Below are 16,856 nucleotides of genomic sequence, written 5' to 3'. Positions count from 1 at the left end.
GAAGGAAAGTGGCCTAGAAGTATCATATCTCAAACTGTATTATAAAGCAGTAATTACCAAAACAATCTGGCACTGTCTACTAAATAGAGTGATGGGAAAGAGGAATGGATTAGGTATGCAATACGCAGTAGTAAATGACTGCAGTAATCTACAGCTTGATATACTCAAAGATCCAATCTCTGGGAACAATAACTCATTATTTGAAAAAACAATACTGGGAAAACTGAAAAACAGTTTGGCAAAAACTAGATATAGACCAATATCTCACACCATTAGCCAAGATAAGGTCAAAATGGGTTCATGATTTAGATATTGAACATGATATTTCAAGCAAATTAGGAGAATATGTAATAGATTGCCTGTCAAATCTATGGAAAAGTGAAGAATTTGTGTGGGGGGGAAGATATAGGGAGCATTATAGGAAGTAACATGAATAATTTTAATTACATTAAATTGAAAAGGTTTTGCACAAACAAATCCAATGCAACCAAAATTAGAAGAAAAGCAGAAAACTGGGAGTAAATTTTACAGCAAGTTTCTCTGATAAAATCTTTATTTCTCAAATATATAATGCAATGAGTCAAATGTATAATGAGCCATTCCCCAATTGATACTCAGAAGATATGAATGTACAGTTTTCAGAAGAAGAAAACAAAGCTATCTATAATTACATGACAAAAATGTTCTAAATCACTGTTGAATTGAGAAATGCAAATTAAAACATCTCAGGAGTACCACCTCACACCTATCACAATGACAAATATGCAAAAAAAGAAAATGACAAATGTTGCAGGGTATGTGGAAAAATCAGGACATTAATGCACTGTTAGTGGAGGTGTGAATGGATCTAACCATTCTTGAGAGCAATATGGAACTATGCCCAAAAAACTATAAAACTCTGCATAGTCTTTGATCCAGCGATACCATTACTATGTCTGTATCCCAAAGAGATGTATGTATGTATGTATGTGTGTATGTATGTATGTATATACATATTTTTACAGATAATTGGAAAAATAAAAGATAATTATATAATTATTTTTAAAAATTTTAAAGGGAAGACCATAGAGAAAGAAAAAGACTTTCAAGATTAGACAAAGACAAATATTGTCCAAATTTAAAAAAAAAAAAAAAAAAGGTGGGTGGGAAGAGAACAGAGTTTGCAAACCCAAGGACAGAGAACTTAATTCCAATTCCTGGAGAAAATGTAGAATATCTTGTTAAGTGTATGGTTAGTGAAAAATATAGAAATTAGCTCATAACAAAGACTTAACATGGCTAGAACATGTCATACCAAATTTAACACATTCCTTCCTTTCTTTTTCTTTCTTTCTTTCTTTCTTTCTTTCTTTCTTTCTTTCTTTCTATTTTTCTTCCTTCCTTTCTCCTTCTTTCTTCCTTTCTTTATTAACTTGAGGCAACTAGGTGGTATTGGGTCTAGATCACAGGACTTGATCTCATGAAGATGAGTTTAAATTATGCCCCAGATGCATAATAGCTGTGTGAAACTTTGGAAAATCACTTAATATTTATTTGCTTCAGTTTCCCTATCTGTAAAATAGGGAAAATGATAACATCTATCTCATAGTCTGGTTGTGAAGATCAATTAAGATAACATGTGCAAAGTGCTTTGCAAACCTTAAAGCACTACACAGGTTTTAGTGATGCTGATGCTGATGATAACATGGTTACCAAACTGGTAGATCAAGTTAATGCAATAGATAGGATTTACCTAGATTTTAGTGAAGCGTTTTATAAACTCTATGTGTTATTCTCATCGAAAAGATGGAGACAGATAATTGCAATTATATAGATTCAGGACTGGTTGAATAACTGGATAATCATGGATAATAATCTATTGGATAATAATGGACATAATCAATAATTTGATATTAAATTGGAAAGAAGTCTGTAGAGGAATGTCCCAAAGATCTGTTCTTGGCCCCAGGCAGTTTAACATTTGTATAGATGACTTAAATAAAGGCATAGGTGGCATGCTATAAAATTTTCCAACTGACAGAATTCCAGAAGGAATATCTAGCATGCAACTCAGGACATAAATGAATCTTAATAAAGGATAGAACATTGGTCTAAATTTAGCAAGATGAAATGTCATATAGATAAATATAAAAATGTATACCTACGTTCAGAAAATAGCTCTAAAGATACAAGATTAGGAAAGTATAGCTAGAGAGTAAAATAAATGACTGCAGACTGAGTCCACAGTATGCTATAAAAACCCCAAAAGTGTATTTAATGTTAGACTTCTCTAAGAGAAGGATAGCATTCCAGCCTTGAAAAGGGAAAGTCCCATTGCACTGTGCCTAGATCAGTCAGTATCTGAGGAGATATGTTCAGTTCTACATACCAATGACTGCTAAGCCAAAAGTGTCCAGAGAAATGTGGCTGGCATGGCAAAGGGCCTTGAGTCTATATCATATAAGATTTTATTGAAGAAACTGATGTTTAGTCTAATGATGACTCGGGGAGAGAGATTCATGGTGAGAGGAGAGAAAGACAACTATCTTCAAGTATTTGAAGGGCTATCCTACGGAAGAGGTATCAGAATCAGTGTTTTTGGTCCTAAAGGGCAGAAGTAGGAACAATGGGCAGAAATGTAAAGAGGTAGACTTAGGCTTGATATCAGGGGCAGGGGTGGGGAACTTCCTTAGAATGACAGTTACTCCGAAGCAGACTAGGATGGCTCAGGAGATTGTAAATTTCCTCTGAACTGATTTCTTCAAGTGAAGTTTGATAATCATTTAACAGATATATTGAAGGGAATAGTCATCTTCCCTCAAGTATTGTTTGCCCTGGATGACCTCTGAGGAAGCTTTCAACTGAAATTCAATCAAATTAATTACCAAAGGAGAGATTTCACACTTTCTTTTGTGGGTGATAGGGAGACACTTAAGGTGGTGGAACAAGAGAGTTAATTGATCAGACCTGTGAATTAGAGAGGAAAAAAAGTATTAATGAGTATTAATGAAGAGACAGTATCTAGAATCAATAAAGAACAAATGCCCATCTGTAAAACCAATACACCCTGTCCAATAGAGCCACCCTAAAAAGATATGAGTGTACAGTTTATAAAGGGAGAAATACTTTTTAATGATGTGAAAGGATGCCCATATCCCCTGATATCAGAGAAATGCAAATTAAGGCAATCTCAAGATCTCTCCATATCACTACTTGAATACCAAAAATAAGAGGAAACAAATAAGCTGTAATATTGGTAGACATGGTCCAAGCCAACACTGATAATTTTACTTATGACACTGTAAATGATGGAAACATTTTGGAGAACAACCTTGGTATGTATGGAAAGAGTAACAAAACTGATGAAACTAAAAAGACCCTTTTGACCTATCAATAAGCATTTATTAAACACTTACTGTGTGCCAGTCACTGTGCTAAGTTCTGGAGATTCAAAAACAGACTACATCACAATTCCTGCCCTCAAGGGGCTCTCCTTCTAATAAGAGAGACTACATGCAAACCATTACGTACATAGAAGATAAATATGATGTAAATGAGAGATGATTGCAGAAATCAGATGCATGGGTAACTGCTTGGGGCTTGGGGGAGGGGGAGAGAAGTCTCTTTGCCAAAGTATTATTTAAGCCATGAAGAATGTCAAGGATGCCAGGAGAAGGGAGAGTATTCCAGGCATGGACAATAGCTATGGCTTTTCAATTTAGTTCATTTCAGTTCAATTTGATTCATTTCAATTATGTAGACATTTATTAAGCACTTATTGTGTGTGCCAGGCACTGAGGATACAAAGACAAAAGTGAAACAGTTCCAGCCTACAAGGAACTAACATTCTCTTGGACAGGTCCTTAGTTCTACACCATTCCCACCTCTAACTCTCTCCTTAGCCCTTTAACTTGAACAGTGGGGAAGTTTGAACATGGAAGAAGTGCTTTTTCAAAGCAAATTTTAAACTTACAAATAATAAATCTTACAGTTACTTCTGCTTAATAAAGCCCTGGATAGAGTTTGAGTCAATTAGTTTCAATAAATACTTATTAAGCACTCCCTGTGTGCCAGATACTCTGCTAGGGATGGGAGGTTCATAACCAAAAGCTAAATAGTACCTTCTTTCAAGGAATTTTCAGTCTACTGGAAAGTTGGACAGTGAGTTCCCCCTCTTTGGAGGAATTCAAGCAAAGGCTAAATGGTCACCTTGTAAGAGCATTCTTGTCTGTGTATGTGCTGAGTTCCTTATCTAGTGAACTCCCCTATTATTCTAGAATTCTCTGATTCTCTTTTATGTCTTTATATGGGCCCAATTTGATAGTCTGGGTTTTGTTTCTGTTTGTGTTCTTCATTCTGTAAAATAATTGGATACCAGCCATAGAGAATAGAAATGGTCTTGTCTAGGCTCAAAATATGATAGATGAGATGCTTGGTGAGGATAGGGCATGGCATGATTCATCCTAAGCATCAGCAGGTTACAATGATCAGAATGATTCTTTCCCAGAGTTGTTGATCAACCCTAGACAGGGCCATGAATTAAAGAATCTTTGAAGGAAGAATCTTAACTAAATCAAACTGTAAATACAGATCATAGTCCACCATTGGTTTTTGGATTGGAAAACAGTAGGAGTGTGAAGAAAACTCAAGGAAATTAACGTGGGCGTATCTCCCTTTAAAGTCCAACTCTCTTGTCTTTTTCATGTAGTTTGACTTTCGAGGACTTGAATGAAATGAAAGAAGACATTATACAAAGAGCTTTTATCTTAGAAATGACTTTCCCTCTCTGACACTTGAAAAGTGGGACTCTGATACATCAAACAAGAGTATTTCATAGTATGGAGAATTTTAGACTCAAGAGGAAGACCTAAGTTCAAGTTATCTTGAAACACTTATTAGCTGCATAATCCTGTTCAAATCTCAATTTCCTCATCTGGAAAAAAAAAGATATAGCAAAGACACCTACCTCACAGGATCACTGTGAAAGTTGAATAAATAAATGTGTATCTATATCTATCTATACACACATATATGTTTATGTGTATATTTGCATATGTATATATACATACACACATACATGTGCGTGTGTGTGTATATCACTTTACAAATACTAGTTATGACTGTAGTTATGAGCCTGAATTCAGGGTTGAAAGAGGACTGGAATAGTCAGGGAAGGTTTTATTGAGGAGGCAGTTGTTTGGCTGGGTTTTGAATTATGGGTATTATTGACAGAGGAAGGAGATAAATCAGCAGTATAGAAATGCCACCTTATTTACCTATGTTTGCCCTGTAAATCTGGTGGAGATCAGCATTGCTGATAGCTTTATTTAAAAGTAATTTATCCTCTTATTCTTCTGACTATTGAATAGATAGTCAATTTAAATTCCAAAATGATTAAAATGTGCAATCTTTTTAAAATATGCTAATCTAAGATTTCTTTTCCAATTCCGCTCTAGACTTTCCAAGTTCATTTGTCTCAATCTATCAAATGCTCTTGAGCAACTGACTTTACTGTTCAGTTTTTCATAGAATAAAGTCATGAGCATAAAGAAGTAATAGCACAACTCTAAAATGGAAAGGGAGATTGGAATTGTCAACAATTCAGTTCAATTCAATTTAACAAGTATTTATGAAACACCCACAAAACATCAATATCATCCCTGTCCTCAAGGAATGTACATACTGCTGGGGCTTGCCATGGGGTCAGATGGTGGAGGGATAGTGGTGAGAGCAAAATGGAAACAGATAAATATAATTCCTGATATCACACTCGAAGCAAGGGTATACTTCTTGAGCACAGAGCAATATTCAATACTTTAATCTGACAAGGCTTTGTTTTTTAATTATGGTAATGGATAGCATGACAAGTATGCATAGAAAGCTGGTTTTAAAATCAAGAAGATCTAGGTTCCAGCTCTTCCTCTTCCATGTACTGGTCTCTTGATATTGGGCAAGTCTTTTCATCTCTCATTTCCCCATGTGGTTCTCTAACACTATAAATTATACACAATTTGATCATCTTCATTGGTGCAAGAACTTCCCATATGGTCCTAGATTTTCAAAGAAAGAGTTTTTCACTCCTGTTGAAGTACAAGAGAAAATGCTGTAGGTCCATGAGCTTTGCACCTTACTCAGGACAATCACACATCTAAGTGCCTTCTATTTGATCTCTGGCAAAAATATATTAAAAAGATTAGAATAAATACTCATTGGAAAATGTCTCAAGATCATAGACTAAAATACACTAAAGAGCATCTTAATGCTACTGAGTAGTATTTCAAATGTCAATTCCTGAAAAAATTGACATAAAAGAGAAAATATGGCCACATGGTATCATAGAATTATCCTGGATTTGGTGTTATAAGATTTGGATTAAGATCAAAACTTCCCTTTATTATTTATGTGACCTTAGGTCATTCATTTCATCTATTCAAATTTCAGTCTACAAATCTGTAAAATAAAGAATTTGAGTTTGATGGTCTATAAGATATCTTCAAGGTTCAGAGCCTGTGAAATGCAATTATTCAAACAGAAAGGGACCTCAGAATTATATTCTCTCAAAAAAATCCATGTTCATTAGTGGTATAGATATTTAACTGAAGCCTTTTTAACAAGTTTCTTAGAACAAGCAATTTGATTTGAAATTATGGCAGTTTTCTAAAGAATAATGAATTACCAATGTCAAGAGGTTTGACATGAACCTAACAAGACGTAAATAGTTCCATCACCTCTTTTTCTGGGTTGTTAAATCCCTCACAAATAATACTAACTAAAATCCCCAATCATTGCTTAGCCAAGAAAGTTTCTATCTCTATAATTCAACGCATACTTAGTCACAATGTGTAAGATTCCCTTTGAGGTAATTCATTTAATAAAACACTGCTGTTATACATCTGAGATACATCAATCCAGAAGAGAGATATGAGAATGCATAAGGTAGAAGGGGCCTAGTGCCCAGAAGGAAATTTGAGGAGCCCCTATAATTGTCAATATAATTGCCTGTGGTGACCCAAAGAAGTCCCAAAGTTAGACTGTGTCTGTTTCTTAAGAATGAGGAAAATTTAGGTTTGACTACTAAAAATCGAAAGGACTCAAATAAGTTGGGAATGGGACCCTGTCACTGAGTGTCATTGAACAAAAGATGTATTAAAACTCGCTAAGCATGTGAGAGAGTGAATGAGGTGGGGGAAGTATGGTTAGGTTAGAGGGCAGCTGACTGAGATGGCATGATTCTGCTCCAAGAACAGTTACCATTATACATGAACCATTCATTTGGAACCTCACTGCAGAAAATCCTATGTGTCTGTGAGTGCTATGCAAGGCAACATTTCTATTTGTCTTATTCTATAAGTGATATATTGAAAACTAATTTTGAATCAGAAAAAAATTCACATTTCAACGTTGTTTTCTAACTTTATGTTCTTGATTTCAGGTCTCCTTCCCCTTCCAGAGGAAGTTAGTGATGCCATAGCTTTAATGTCTGCTTTAGCTGCAGCCCAAAATCTCCCTTTCTGTTAGAAAATCTAAACCACGTGGTATACAATTTCTCGTGATTTGGAATTCTTTAAAGGCAAGTAACTTTTCAGTTCCAGTGCTGGTAGGTTGGATGAATTCATCATGCCAGTGACATCTCCCAAAAGAATAGACAGGTTTTCATTTTCATGCAATTGTCCCTGAAGCAACTGTTCTCAATTGCATTGGAGCCATAGCCGTTCTGACCTCATTTCTCATCAACTCTTGTCTCAAGTATAAATGTAATATTTTTCTTCTGATTTGGATTTTCAATAGAAAGTAAAATGCCAAAAAGGAAGGGGTAGCAGCTAAACCAGGAATTAAAGCCACTACACCGCTGACCTCAGAAGAATCCTGGGCTGGGAGAAGGAGACCTGAACCAATGAAAGGCTTTAGATGCTCATTCTCTTAGAAGATGATTTTTAAACAAAGACATCTCCATTTGTGCATATTTGTATGTGCTGCTTTCATTTTTAACATGGATAGAGAGATTAAGACAAAACGCCAATGGGATGATCGCTTCTCTGCTCCTGATGCTTTCTGGGTATATTGTTAATTCCTCACTATATCTTGTCTCCTTTTTCCCTTTCTTCAAATGATTCTATTGGTGGCCTTGAAGCATGGAAAATAATTAAGATCATAAGTGTTATTCAAGCAGTATTCCTAGCCATGTCACATCTGTTGTGCTAAATCTGTATTTCTGTTTAAAGGAGGCCAAGTACCATAGTCAGAATCTCAGCGATACTGACTACAACATTCTGTTCAAATGAGCCTTCTGATAACTCTGTTATAACCAGGATGGGCAATGTATAATTTCACTATACTAAGGGACCAACAAACTGTGTCATGATTGCCATTTTCCCTTTCTAACAAGATTCATGTTTGTTTTGTCTTTTACTGATGTAGAAAATCCCAATCTGCTGATAATTGTATGGTGTATCAGTCCCACAGATAACGTGTGACTTTTGTGATGTGATGGAACATTGCAAGTGCATTTTGGTGGAATCATAAACAAGAAAGTAATAGGTTCTTTGTGTATTTCTATTTCTCTTCTCATCATTGATCATAACATGACTGCAAATAGACTTTCTAATTGGTTTTGGACAAAGCATTATTGAGTAGAACAAATATTTTGTATTGCAGAAGAATTTTCACGATGATATTGTTGTAGTGAGAAGTTTTCAAACATAAGCAATGATTTCCTCAAGGATAAATCTCAGTTGCTCTGGTAGCATTGGGAGTCATCAGCCAGGTAGTTCTGATCCTGGACATTAACTTGGAACACAGTTATGTTTCTATCTTCTATTCCTGTGGCTCTAGCTATCTTTGATGACTTCTCAATAAAGAGTGGCTACAGAGAAAGGGCTAAGTGCACTCCCAAAAGATGTGTTTATGGCCTCCTTGCTGAGCTATGTAACCAGGAGATTTTCTGAGAGGCCTCCTGCATATTGCAAGTATCTATCACCACAATGAACACATGAGAATCAGTGGGGTATAGTGCCTGGAGAGCCAGTCTCTGAGCAAGGAAAATTTCAGTTTAAGTCTTGCCCCTGCCATATCCTTGCTATATGACCCTAGGCAAATAATATAACCTCTTAGTTCCCCAAGCACATCTCTAAGACCAAATCTTAGGTTGTAAGTCTTGGGATATTATATTTGATGGAGTGTTGGCGTTGGTTCATATCCTACCTCAGAAACTTCCCTGCTCTGTGACCCCAGGTAAGGCATTTATTTTTCCTTGACCTCAATTTATTAAAGGTAAAATGAAGGGATTGACTTTGATGACCTCCATGGTCCCTTCCACTTTTGAATGCACGACCCTAAGTTGCAAAATAGACACTGACAAATCTCCATTGGTAGAAATAATTTCCTCATTGGGATTTCCCTATATTGATTAAATTATATCTGGTCCATAAAACAAACAAAAACATTGAAATATGCATACTTACCATGAACACATTTCAAGAATCTCTACACAGACATTTCCACACTCTGGCCTAAGACACTCTCTTGATTAGCTATTCTCTGTTGTTTGAATGTGACTCAGAGCAAGATGGTCCCTCATCTAGGTCCCACCCAGAAGGGGTGTAGTTGAAGGTAAGGACTGCCTGCCCTTTGTAATTATCTCCTTAGTACCTTGGACAGCTCCTGTTTCATAGGAGGCACTTAATAAATGCTTATTGGTTGACTGAATGCTGGCATGTTGATACACCAGAAAAAAGTTCATCCTTTCCCTTTGCCACTCTGCTAGCTCATCAATTTATAGTATCTAAAGGTAACAAAGGGATTGAATGATTAAAATTATGTTGAATTTGAGCTTTAAAGAAATAACCTCATCTACTTCCATTTAAAAGAAATAGGATCTTATCAGTAGAGAATATAGAGGGAATTGAATGCCTCATTCATCACCTAGTCTTCTTGCTTAAACCTCATTACTTCCAATTTAATCCATCTTTGCTGTTATTCATGAATGTACAACATGGCATTTCTATAAAGCAAGGAAATCCAATTGGGAGAAGTTATAGTGAACGGCAAGCTTCGTGCAGTGAATGGCAAAGCTTCAAGTGGGGTAGGTTCTAACTCAAACATAGCAGAGATTGTCTGGGGGAAATAGTCAGATGATAGAAATGAATAAATTTAAAAAGAGAGTGGGAAAAATTACATTTCTGAATAATTATTTACAAACTATACATTATTAATTACTTACATACATAATCATCTTGGTGCGTTCAAATCTGGCCTCAGATAGTTGCTGTGTGACCCTGAGCAAGTCACTTTACCCTATTTGCCTCTGTTTCCTCATCGATAAAATGAACTGGAGAGGGGAATTGCAAACCACCCTAATATATCTCCCAAGAAAACCTCAAATGGGCTTATGAAGAGTTGGACACAACTGAAAATGACCAAACAACAAATGTATTATTAACACTAGGTGGCCTCTAATGTCTTTTTTGATCTCCAGAGTGATATCTAGTCAGTACCCTATACAAAACACTGGACACAGCTCTGTAGAAGGGAGAGACAAAGTCTATGAAAAAGCCAAAATATGTAACAAAGTCCCAGTAGTAGAGAAGTTAAACTACTCACAGGATAACCCTTACTAGCCTTCCTTGGTGGCTATTCCAGATGAAATTCAAACAGATTTAGCTAGAAGGTTTCTTAGGGTGGCACAGGCAAGTAGAAAAAAAATATGATGAAAAAGGAAGGCTACTGCCAGTCACTCATAGAGGCAGAGATATGCAGAGACTCTTGACAACTTGACAAAAAAAGGAGAAAGAAAAATAATCCAAGACCTGGGATACTTTCTTACCAAATATGAAATGGGGTTGAGGTGGCTAGAAAGAAACTCTTGGTCTCACTGGGGTTGGATAATTAATCTACTTTGGTAATAAAGGGCTTTCTTGGCTGGAATATCCTTAGAGCTTTTGTTTTATGACATTATTTATGGAAGTATCATTTTTTTCCTTGTGTTAAATTTTCTGAAACTTGAAGAAAAGAATACAAGAAAGCACAATGCTCTGGGACCATTGAGGATGGCAATCACCAGCCTTGTCTATATCATTCGTTTCTGAGACTGTAAAGTGACTGAGTCTGGAAAATGAGGCTACCATATTCCCTGTGCCACTGGCTACTTCTGGGACCCAGGAACCTTATTAAACCCCTTTGGACCTCAGTTTCTTCACCTGCATAATGAGGAGGTTGGCCCCTTCCATTTGTAAAATTGAATCTATAAATCCCAAATCCATAATGATGATCCCAAATCAAGAGTTCTTAACCTCTGTGTGTCAGGAACTCATTTGATGGTTTGGGGAGTCTGTGAACCCCTTCTTAGAATCATGTTTTGAAATTCATTTGTAGGAGCAAACCAGTTATATTGAAATATAGTTATCAAAATATATTTCTTTAAATACAAGTTCATGAACCCTATGATCATCAGGAAAAAGAGAAAACTGTTCTTTATATTCTGTTTGAGAAGCTAATCAAATGTATGATACACCTTAGAAAGATTTCTATTAAAGAGTTTTGTTCATGGTGTCCCTTCAAAAGGTAAATTTCTGTTTCTTGAATGGGATACTATAGTGGGCAGATCAGTGAGGTACCACTGTGTAATACCATATGAAGGCATCTATGACTTTTGGTCACATATTTTCAAGAGGATAATTCATTTCAATTCAGCAAGCATTTATTAATTCCAATTATGTCGAAGGCTTTTTGTGAAGCATTGAGGACAGACAGACAGACATACACACACACACACACACACACACACACACACACATACACACACACACTGACAAACAGCTCCTTGCCTCCAGGATCCCATAGTGTACAGAGGACTTATGGGTGAGGTGTATCATTTTTATGTAGAAAACAAAGGTATTTCAAGAAGTGATGAACATTAATAAGTGGATAGACATGGGAGGAGGCTAGGCAAAACCTTCCCCTAAGACAGCAGCACTTGAGCAGTGCCAGCTGTTATTAAAGGAGCAGCTGAGAGACATTAAAAGAGAGGAGAAACAGAGCCATTTAGTGTTCTGTACGCAGGAGAAAAAATCCACTCAAGGCAGTTTGAAGAGTTTTGTAAACCAGATCCGCTTCGATCTTACACATAACAAGCTGCTGAAGAGAGAGGAGGAGTATTCTATCTACCAGAGAGGTGGTGTGTATGGTAGATACAGCAGTTGGAAATGGCCAGGTTTGTGTTGTGTGTCCTTGACACTTTCTAGCTGCATTTCTCTCAGAGCTTATCACAGTACCCAGTAGGCACTTAATAAAAATTTGATTGATTGACCCCTAACTTCTAAGCCACAGGTTCCTCATCTCTGAAATGGAACTAAATAATGCCTGTAAGTATGTGCCTCATCGAGTTGTTTCAAGATTTAAATGAGATCATTTCTGTAAAGTTCTTTGCAAACCTACAAGTGCTACAGAAATGCCCATGATTCTTAGCATCGTGGGCTATCGTTTATGTATATTACAGCCTGGGCTCCTGTAGATGTTACACAGAACCCATGCAGCCTCAAGACAAAGCCCCACCTGGGGCCCCAAACACCTACACACAATATGTGGAGTATGAAGCAGAAAGCCACTAGGGTTGAGGCACTCGGTCAGGATCTGTTAGTCCGCAGAGAAAAATAAAATTAATTGTTGTTATCTTATCCCCATAATAACCCATTTTATGAAGCTCTTGGTGAAAGCACAGGAAAGTGAGAAGTATGCAGATTCCCAGGGATGAAGGTCAATGTAGCTTTGCCCATCTCTTTGCAGTGCTTCTATTGAAATACTAAAGTGAAATTGGATTATAGATTAGTCGCAGGGTATTGTGACTGCTGAATCAGGCCTTAAAAGCTCAATTAATATATTCTTTGCCTCTACTAATGGGGAAGGGGAATGGGGAGGGGGGAAGATAAGGGGAGGAAGTAACCCCATTAAGATAGGGAAGTTTGATGTTTTTGTATTTTCATTCTCATAATCTTTGCAGAAAAATTATGAGAGAGACTTGTCAATATTACAGTCTTCCCTAACTGATCAAGATGTTTCATTCCTGTTGTTGAGCCATTTTTTCAGTCGTGTCCAACTCTGTACGACCCCATTTGGGTTTTGTTGCTAGAGATAGTGGAATGGTTTGCCATTTCCTTCTCCAGCTCATTTTACAGATGAAGAAACTGAGGCAAACAAGATTAAGTGTCTTATGCAAGGTCACATAGCTAAGTAAGTGTTTGAGACCAGATTTGAACTCACGAAGATGAAGTTTTCCCAACTCCCAGTCTTCCACTCTACCCACTGAGCCACCTAGGTGCCTGTTTCATCCTTAGGCCCATTTAAATTTGACAACAGAATGGAGGTTTCTTGAAGCCAAGGATTACTTTTGTTTGTCTCTAGAGCAATCTTGGCACAGAACAGGTGCTTAATCAATGTGGGTTGCATTGAATTGAACAGGATACCTTATTAAATAGACATGGGCATAGTGGCTGAATAATGGAACCAAAATTCCACCCAGACAAAGCCTTTTGATTTTATTTTAGACATGACCTAGGATAGCTTAGACTCCAACAGAGGCCATCAGAAGTGAACCCTATATTTTTAAGTCACTATTTACTATCAGTATTTGAGTACTTAGTACACTACCATGATGGATTCAGGTGCACACAGAGAATTTCCAGAGATGTAGCATGTATTTCAGAATGCATTTGTGGGTCTCCTAAAGTGCATTCTACAGTTATACTGAGCTGGTGGAAAATCCTGTCTCTGAGGCAGCATGGTGGAGGGAGATAGCTGGTAGTCCGGGTCTAAGATGGTGGCAGCTTCTCTCATCGATGCCAAAGCTTCTCAACACTGAACAAATTTAACTAAGGTAGACAGCAACAGTAAGAAATAGAAACAGGACCAGAGGCTCTTGCCTTCCCTTCTTGCTTTGTTTTTCTGTGGCCAGACCTCAATGATGATTAAGAAGTCACTAACTGTCCTGAATATAAGAATGGATTGTGTTCCAAGTGTTTTTATCTAAGTCCTTGCTTTGGAACTTGGAATGTGGTTTCCCATAGAAACATTGGTATACACGCCTGGTGATGAGGTTCTGGACCCAGTCCAGGAAATCTTCTCAAACCCATAAGTAATCTAGGGTTAGCGTGCCATGCTGAAAGTATTACAGAATCTAACTATCAAGGGTAACAATGCTTCCACGAGAAAGTGCATGCAAGATGCCAAATTGGAATGGCCGAGGCAGCTCTCCTCAGATGCTATGCTCCTGGTAGGATGGGGCACTGCCCTTTCCCTCAGTCTCCTACTGCCACGCAGTAGAATTGGGGAATCCTTGATCAATAGCCTAAGGTAGGGGACCTGGCAGGACAGGGACTGGGGATGGGGTGGCAGTGGGGCAGTGGGTTAGCTCAAGAGGTGACTCTATGAAGGTGATGGGGGAGGAGGCTCACTCTAAGAACCTGGGGCTCTCCTTGGAAATATAGAAGTCCTGAAGCACCCATCTGATCACTCCCTTCTTTTTGTTTTGTCAAGAAGCCATTTGATGTAGTGGATAGAGGACTGGACTTGAAGTCAGAAAGAAGTGGGTTCAAGTCCCACCCTCAAACACAAAATTGCTGTATGATGTTGGCAAATCGCATAAACTCTTCAATTTTTTCATCTGTAAAACAAAGGGAGTGGTCTTTCTTGACTTTTGAGGCTCCTTCAAACACTCAGTCTATGGTTCTATGACCCTGTTGTCCTATAAATTAAGTCTTTAGGAGTGACCCATTGATTTTCCTTTCCTGTACCACAAATTCTAATTTCTTCCTGTTGCCAGACAGTACACAAGCTTAGAGCTTCAGCACAATTCAATTAAAAAATTTTTATGACAAGCCAATTGCATAATAAGACACCCTGATAGAAGCTAGGGATAAAAAGAGAGAAACAGCCCCTGTCCTTGAGGAGTTTCTCCTTATCAACAGCATTTATTAATCTTCTACAAAGTGTCACCCATACTTTCAATGAGCTAACATTCTAATGAGAGAGACAACATTCATGTACAGACATAAACAAGCTATGTACAAAATAGATACCAGGTGATTGTTCTGGAGAAGGCTGAGAAGATCAAGAAAGTCTTCACCTAGGTGAGGCTTGGGCAGAATCTTGAACGAATCTGAGGATTCTAAGTGACATAGTTGAGGAAGAAAAGCATTCCAAGAATGGCCATTGTAAAGACATAGAGATGGGAGATGAAGCAGTCATTGTGTATGAGGCCAGTGGGGAGGCCAGTTCAAGCCAGGTTATGAAGGATTTAAATACTGGGAGAATTTATATTCAATCATGGAGGCACTAGGAAACCATTGTAGTTTATTGAGTAGGGAAGTGACATGGTCAGACTTTGAAATATAACTTTGGCTAGCATGGGAAGGATGGGATCACAGTGGGGAGACACTTGAAGCAAGGAAACCAATTCAGAGGCCATAGCAATAGTTCCTACAAGAAGCTGGAGTGATGGTCATGTGTATGGAGAGAAGGGACATATGTAAGACATGCTGTAGAACAAAAAGTGATAAGATTCAGCAGTTGATCTGACATGGGGGAGTGAAGATGATTCCATCTACAGTAGTTGGGGAAGATGGTAAGGAGAGAGGTTTTCTGGAAAAGAAAATTAGTTCTCCTTTGAGTATGTTGAACTGAACATGCCAAAGGGACACGTAGTGTGAAATGTTAAACTAGAGAGAGCATTAACAAGTGAGAAAGTCAAGAGAGTTTTAGTGGAATAGGTGGCACCAGAGATAGACCTTGAAAAAGCTAAGTATTCTGACAAGTGGAGATGGAGAAGGATGAGAAGGATGACAGTAGCTGTTATTTATATAACACTTCAAAGTTTCCAAAGCATAATATCATCTCATTTGACCCACACAACAAGGCAGACAGAGGCTAAATGACTTGCCCAGGTTCACATATTTAGTCACTTTCTGAGGCTAATTTAAACTCCATTCTTGACTCCAGTTCCACCTAGCTGCTTCATAGGGAGGGCATTTCAAATAGGAGACTGGACTGGCAAATACAGGGAAGCTAGAAATGAAATATTGAGTCCAGGGGAAAAGGTAATAGTCTCATTTGGCTGGAAGGATAGATTGGAGCCAGACAGTGGAGATCTTTAAGGGATATGCTTAGAGGGTGATATTTAACCCTAGAGGCATTGGAGATTGCAACTGGGTTTTGAGATGATTACATTGCAAACTTTGCATAATGGGTTGATAAGCTTTTCCCCTACTTTGCTGTCACTTAAGAAAACACAGAGCCCTGCATTTTTTAATGTGGACAGCTGAGGAAAAATAGGCAATTAAAAAAATCAAATGGGGAAAAGTTTCAAGAAGCCTAAAGGCTTGCAAAGATTCTACCTGGAATAGACATGGGAATGTTCTCAGATCTTTCTCCAATGATAGTTTTCTTTAAAAGACATCAGCGAACATGGACTGGATGAGCCAATGAATTCATGATTTCTCGAAAGTCTAGACCAAAAGTACTTCCTCATTAAGGTGAAAGATGAATGCTGTCGCTAGTGAAGAGCCAGAGGGATCTGTGCTTGACCATGCACTGTTGAATATTTTGCTAGTGATTTGCATAAAGATGTAAATGGCATGCTTCTCAAGTCTGCAATTTAACACAAAGCATGTTAGATAACAGAATTCAATTCAGTGAGCCTTCATTAAGCACATTATAGGGCATAGTGATGGGGCATGAAGCTCCAAAAACAAAAGGAAAGGCCATGAGGATCTAGACAGATCTCTATCAACCAGGACATTGGACTAAGTTGAATAAGATGAAATTTGAAACAAATGTCAAGTCTCCCAAGCCTTCAATCCTTCCAGCCATCAGCTGATTGTAACTGAGTT

At 37.7% G+C, this 16,856-nt stretch overlaps 1 protein-coding gene across 4 annotated transcripts in view; it reads left to right on the top strand.

Moving 5' to 3' along the window:
• Nucleotides 1-16,856, top strand: part of PRKG1 (protein kinase cGMP-dependent 1) — a 1,294,615-nt gene that overhangs the window by 1,198,478 nt on the left and 79,281 nt on the right. Inside the window, exon 1 of one of the 4 annotated variants that reach the window (XM_072628925.1) lies at nt 14,027-14,322. The exons of 2 other annotated variants lie outside the window; for them this stretch is intronic. In XM_072628925.1, the coding sequence (XP_072485026.1) occupies nt 14,126-14,322 (197 nt within the window). In that variant the 5' untranslated portion in view covers nt 14,027-14,125. Of the gene's footprint in view, nt 1-14,026; nt 14,323-16,856 lie in introns of those variants that run through there. One more of the 4 variants, XM_072628926.1, reaches the window with a different exon arrangement.

This window comes from Notamacropus eugenii, chromosome 1, assembly GCF_028372415.1.
Source record: "Notamacropus eugenii isolate mMacEug1 chromosome 1, mMacEug1.pri_v2, whole genome shotgun sequence".
In the NCBI taxonomy this organism is placed as follows: domain Eukaryota; kingdom Metazoa; phylum Chordata; class Mammalia; order Diprotodontia; family Macropodidae; genus Notamacropus; species Notamacropus eugenii.
The sequence above is the reverse complement of the archived record's forward strand: the minus strand, read 5'-3'. Positions and strand labels throughout refer to the sequence as shown.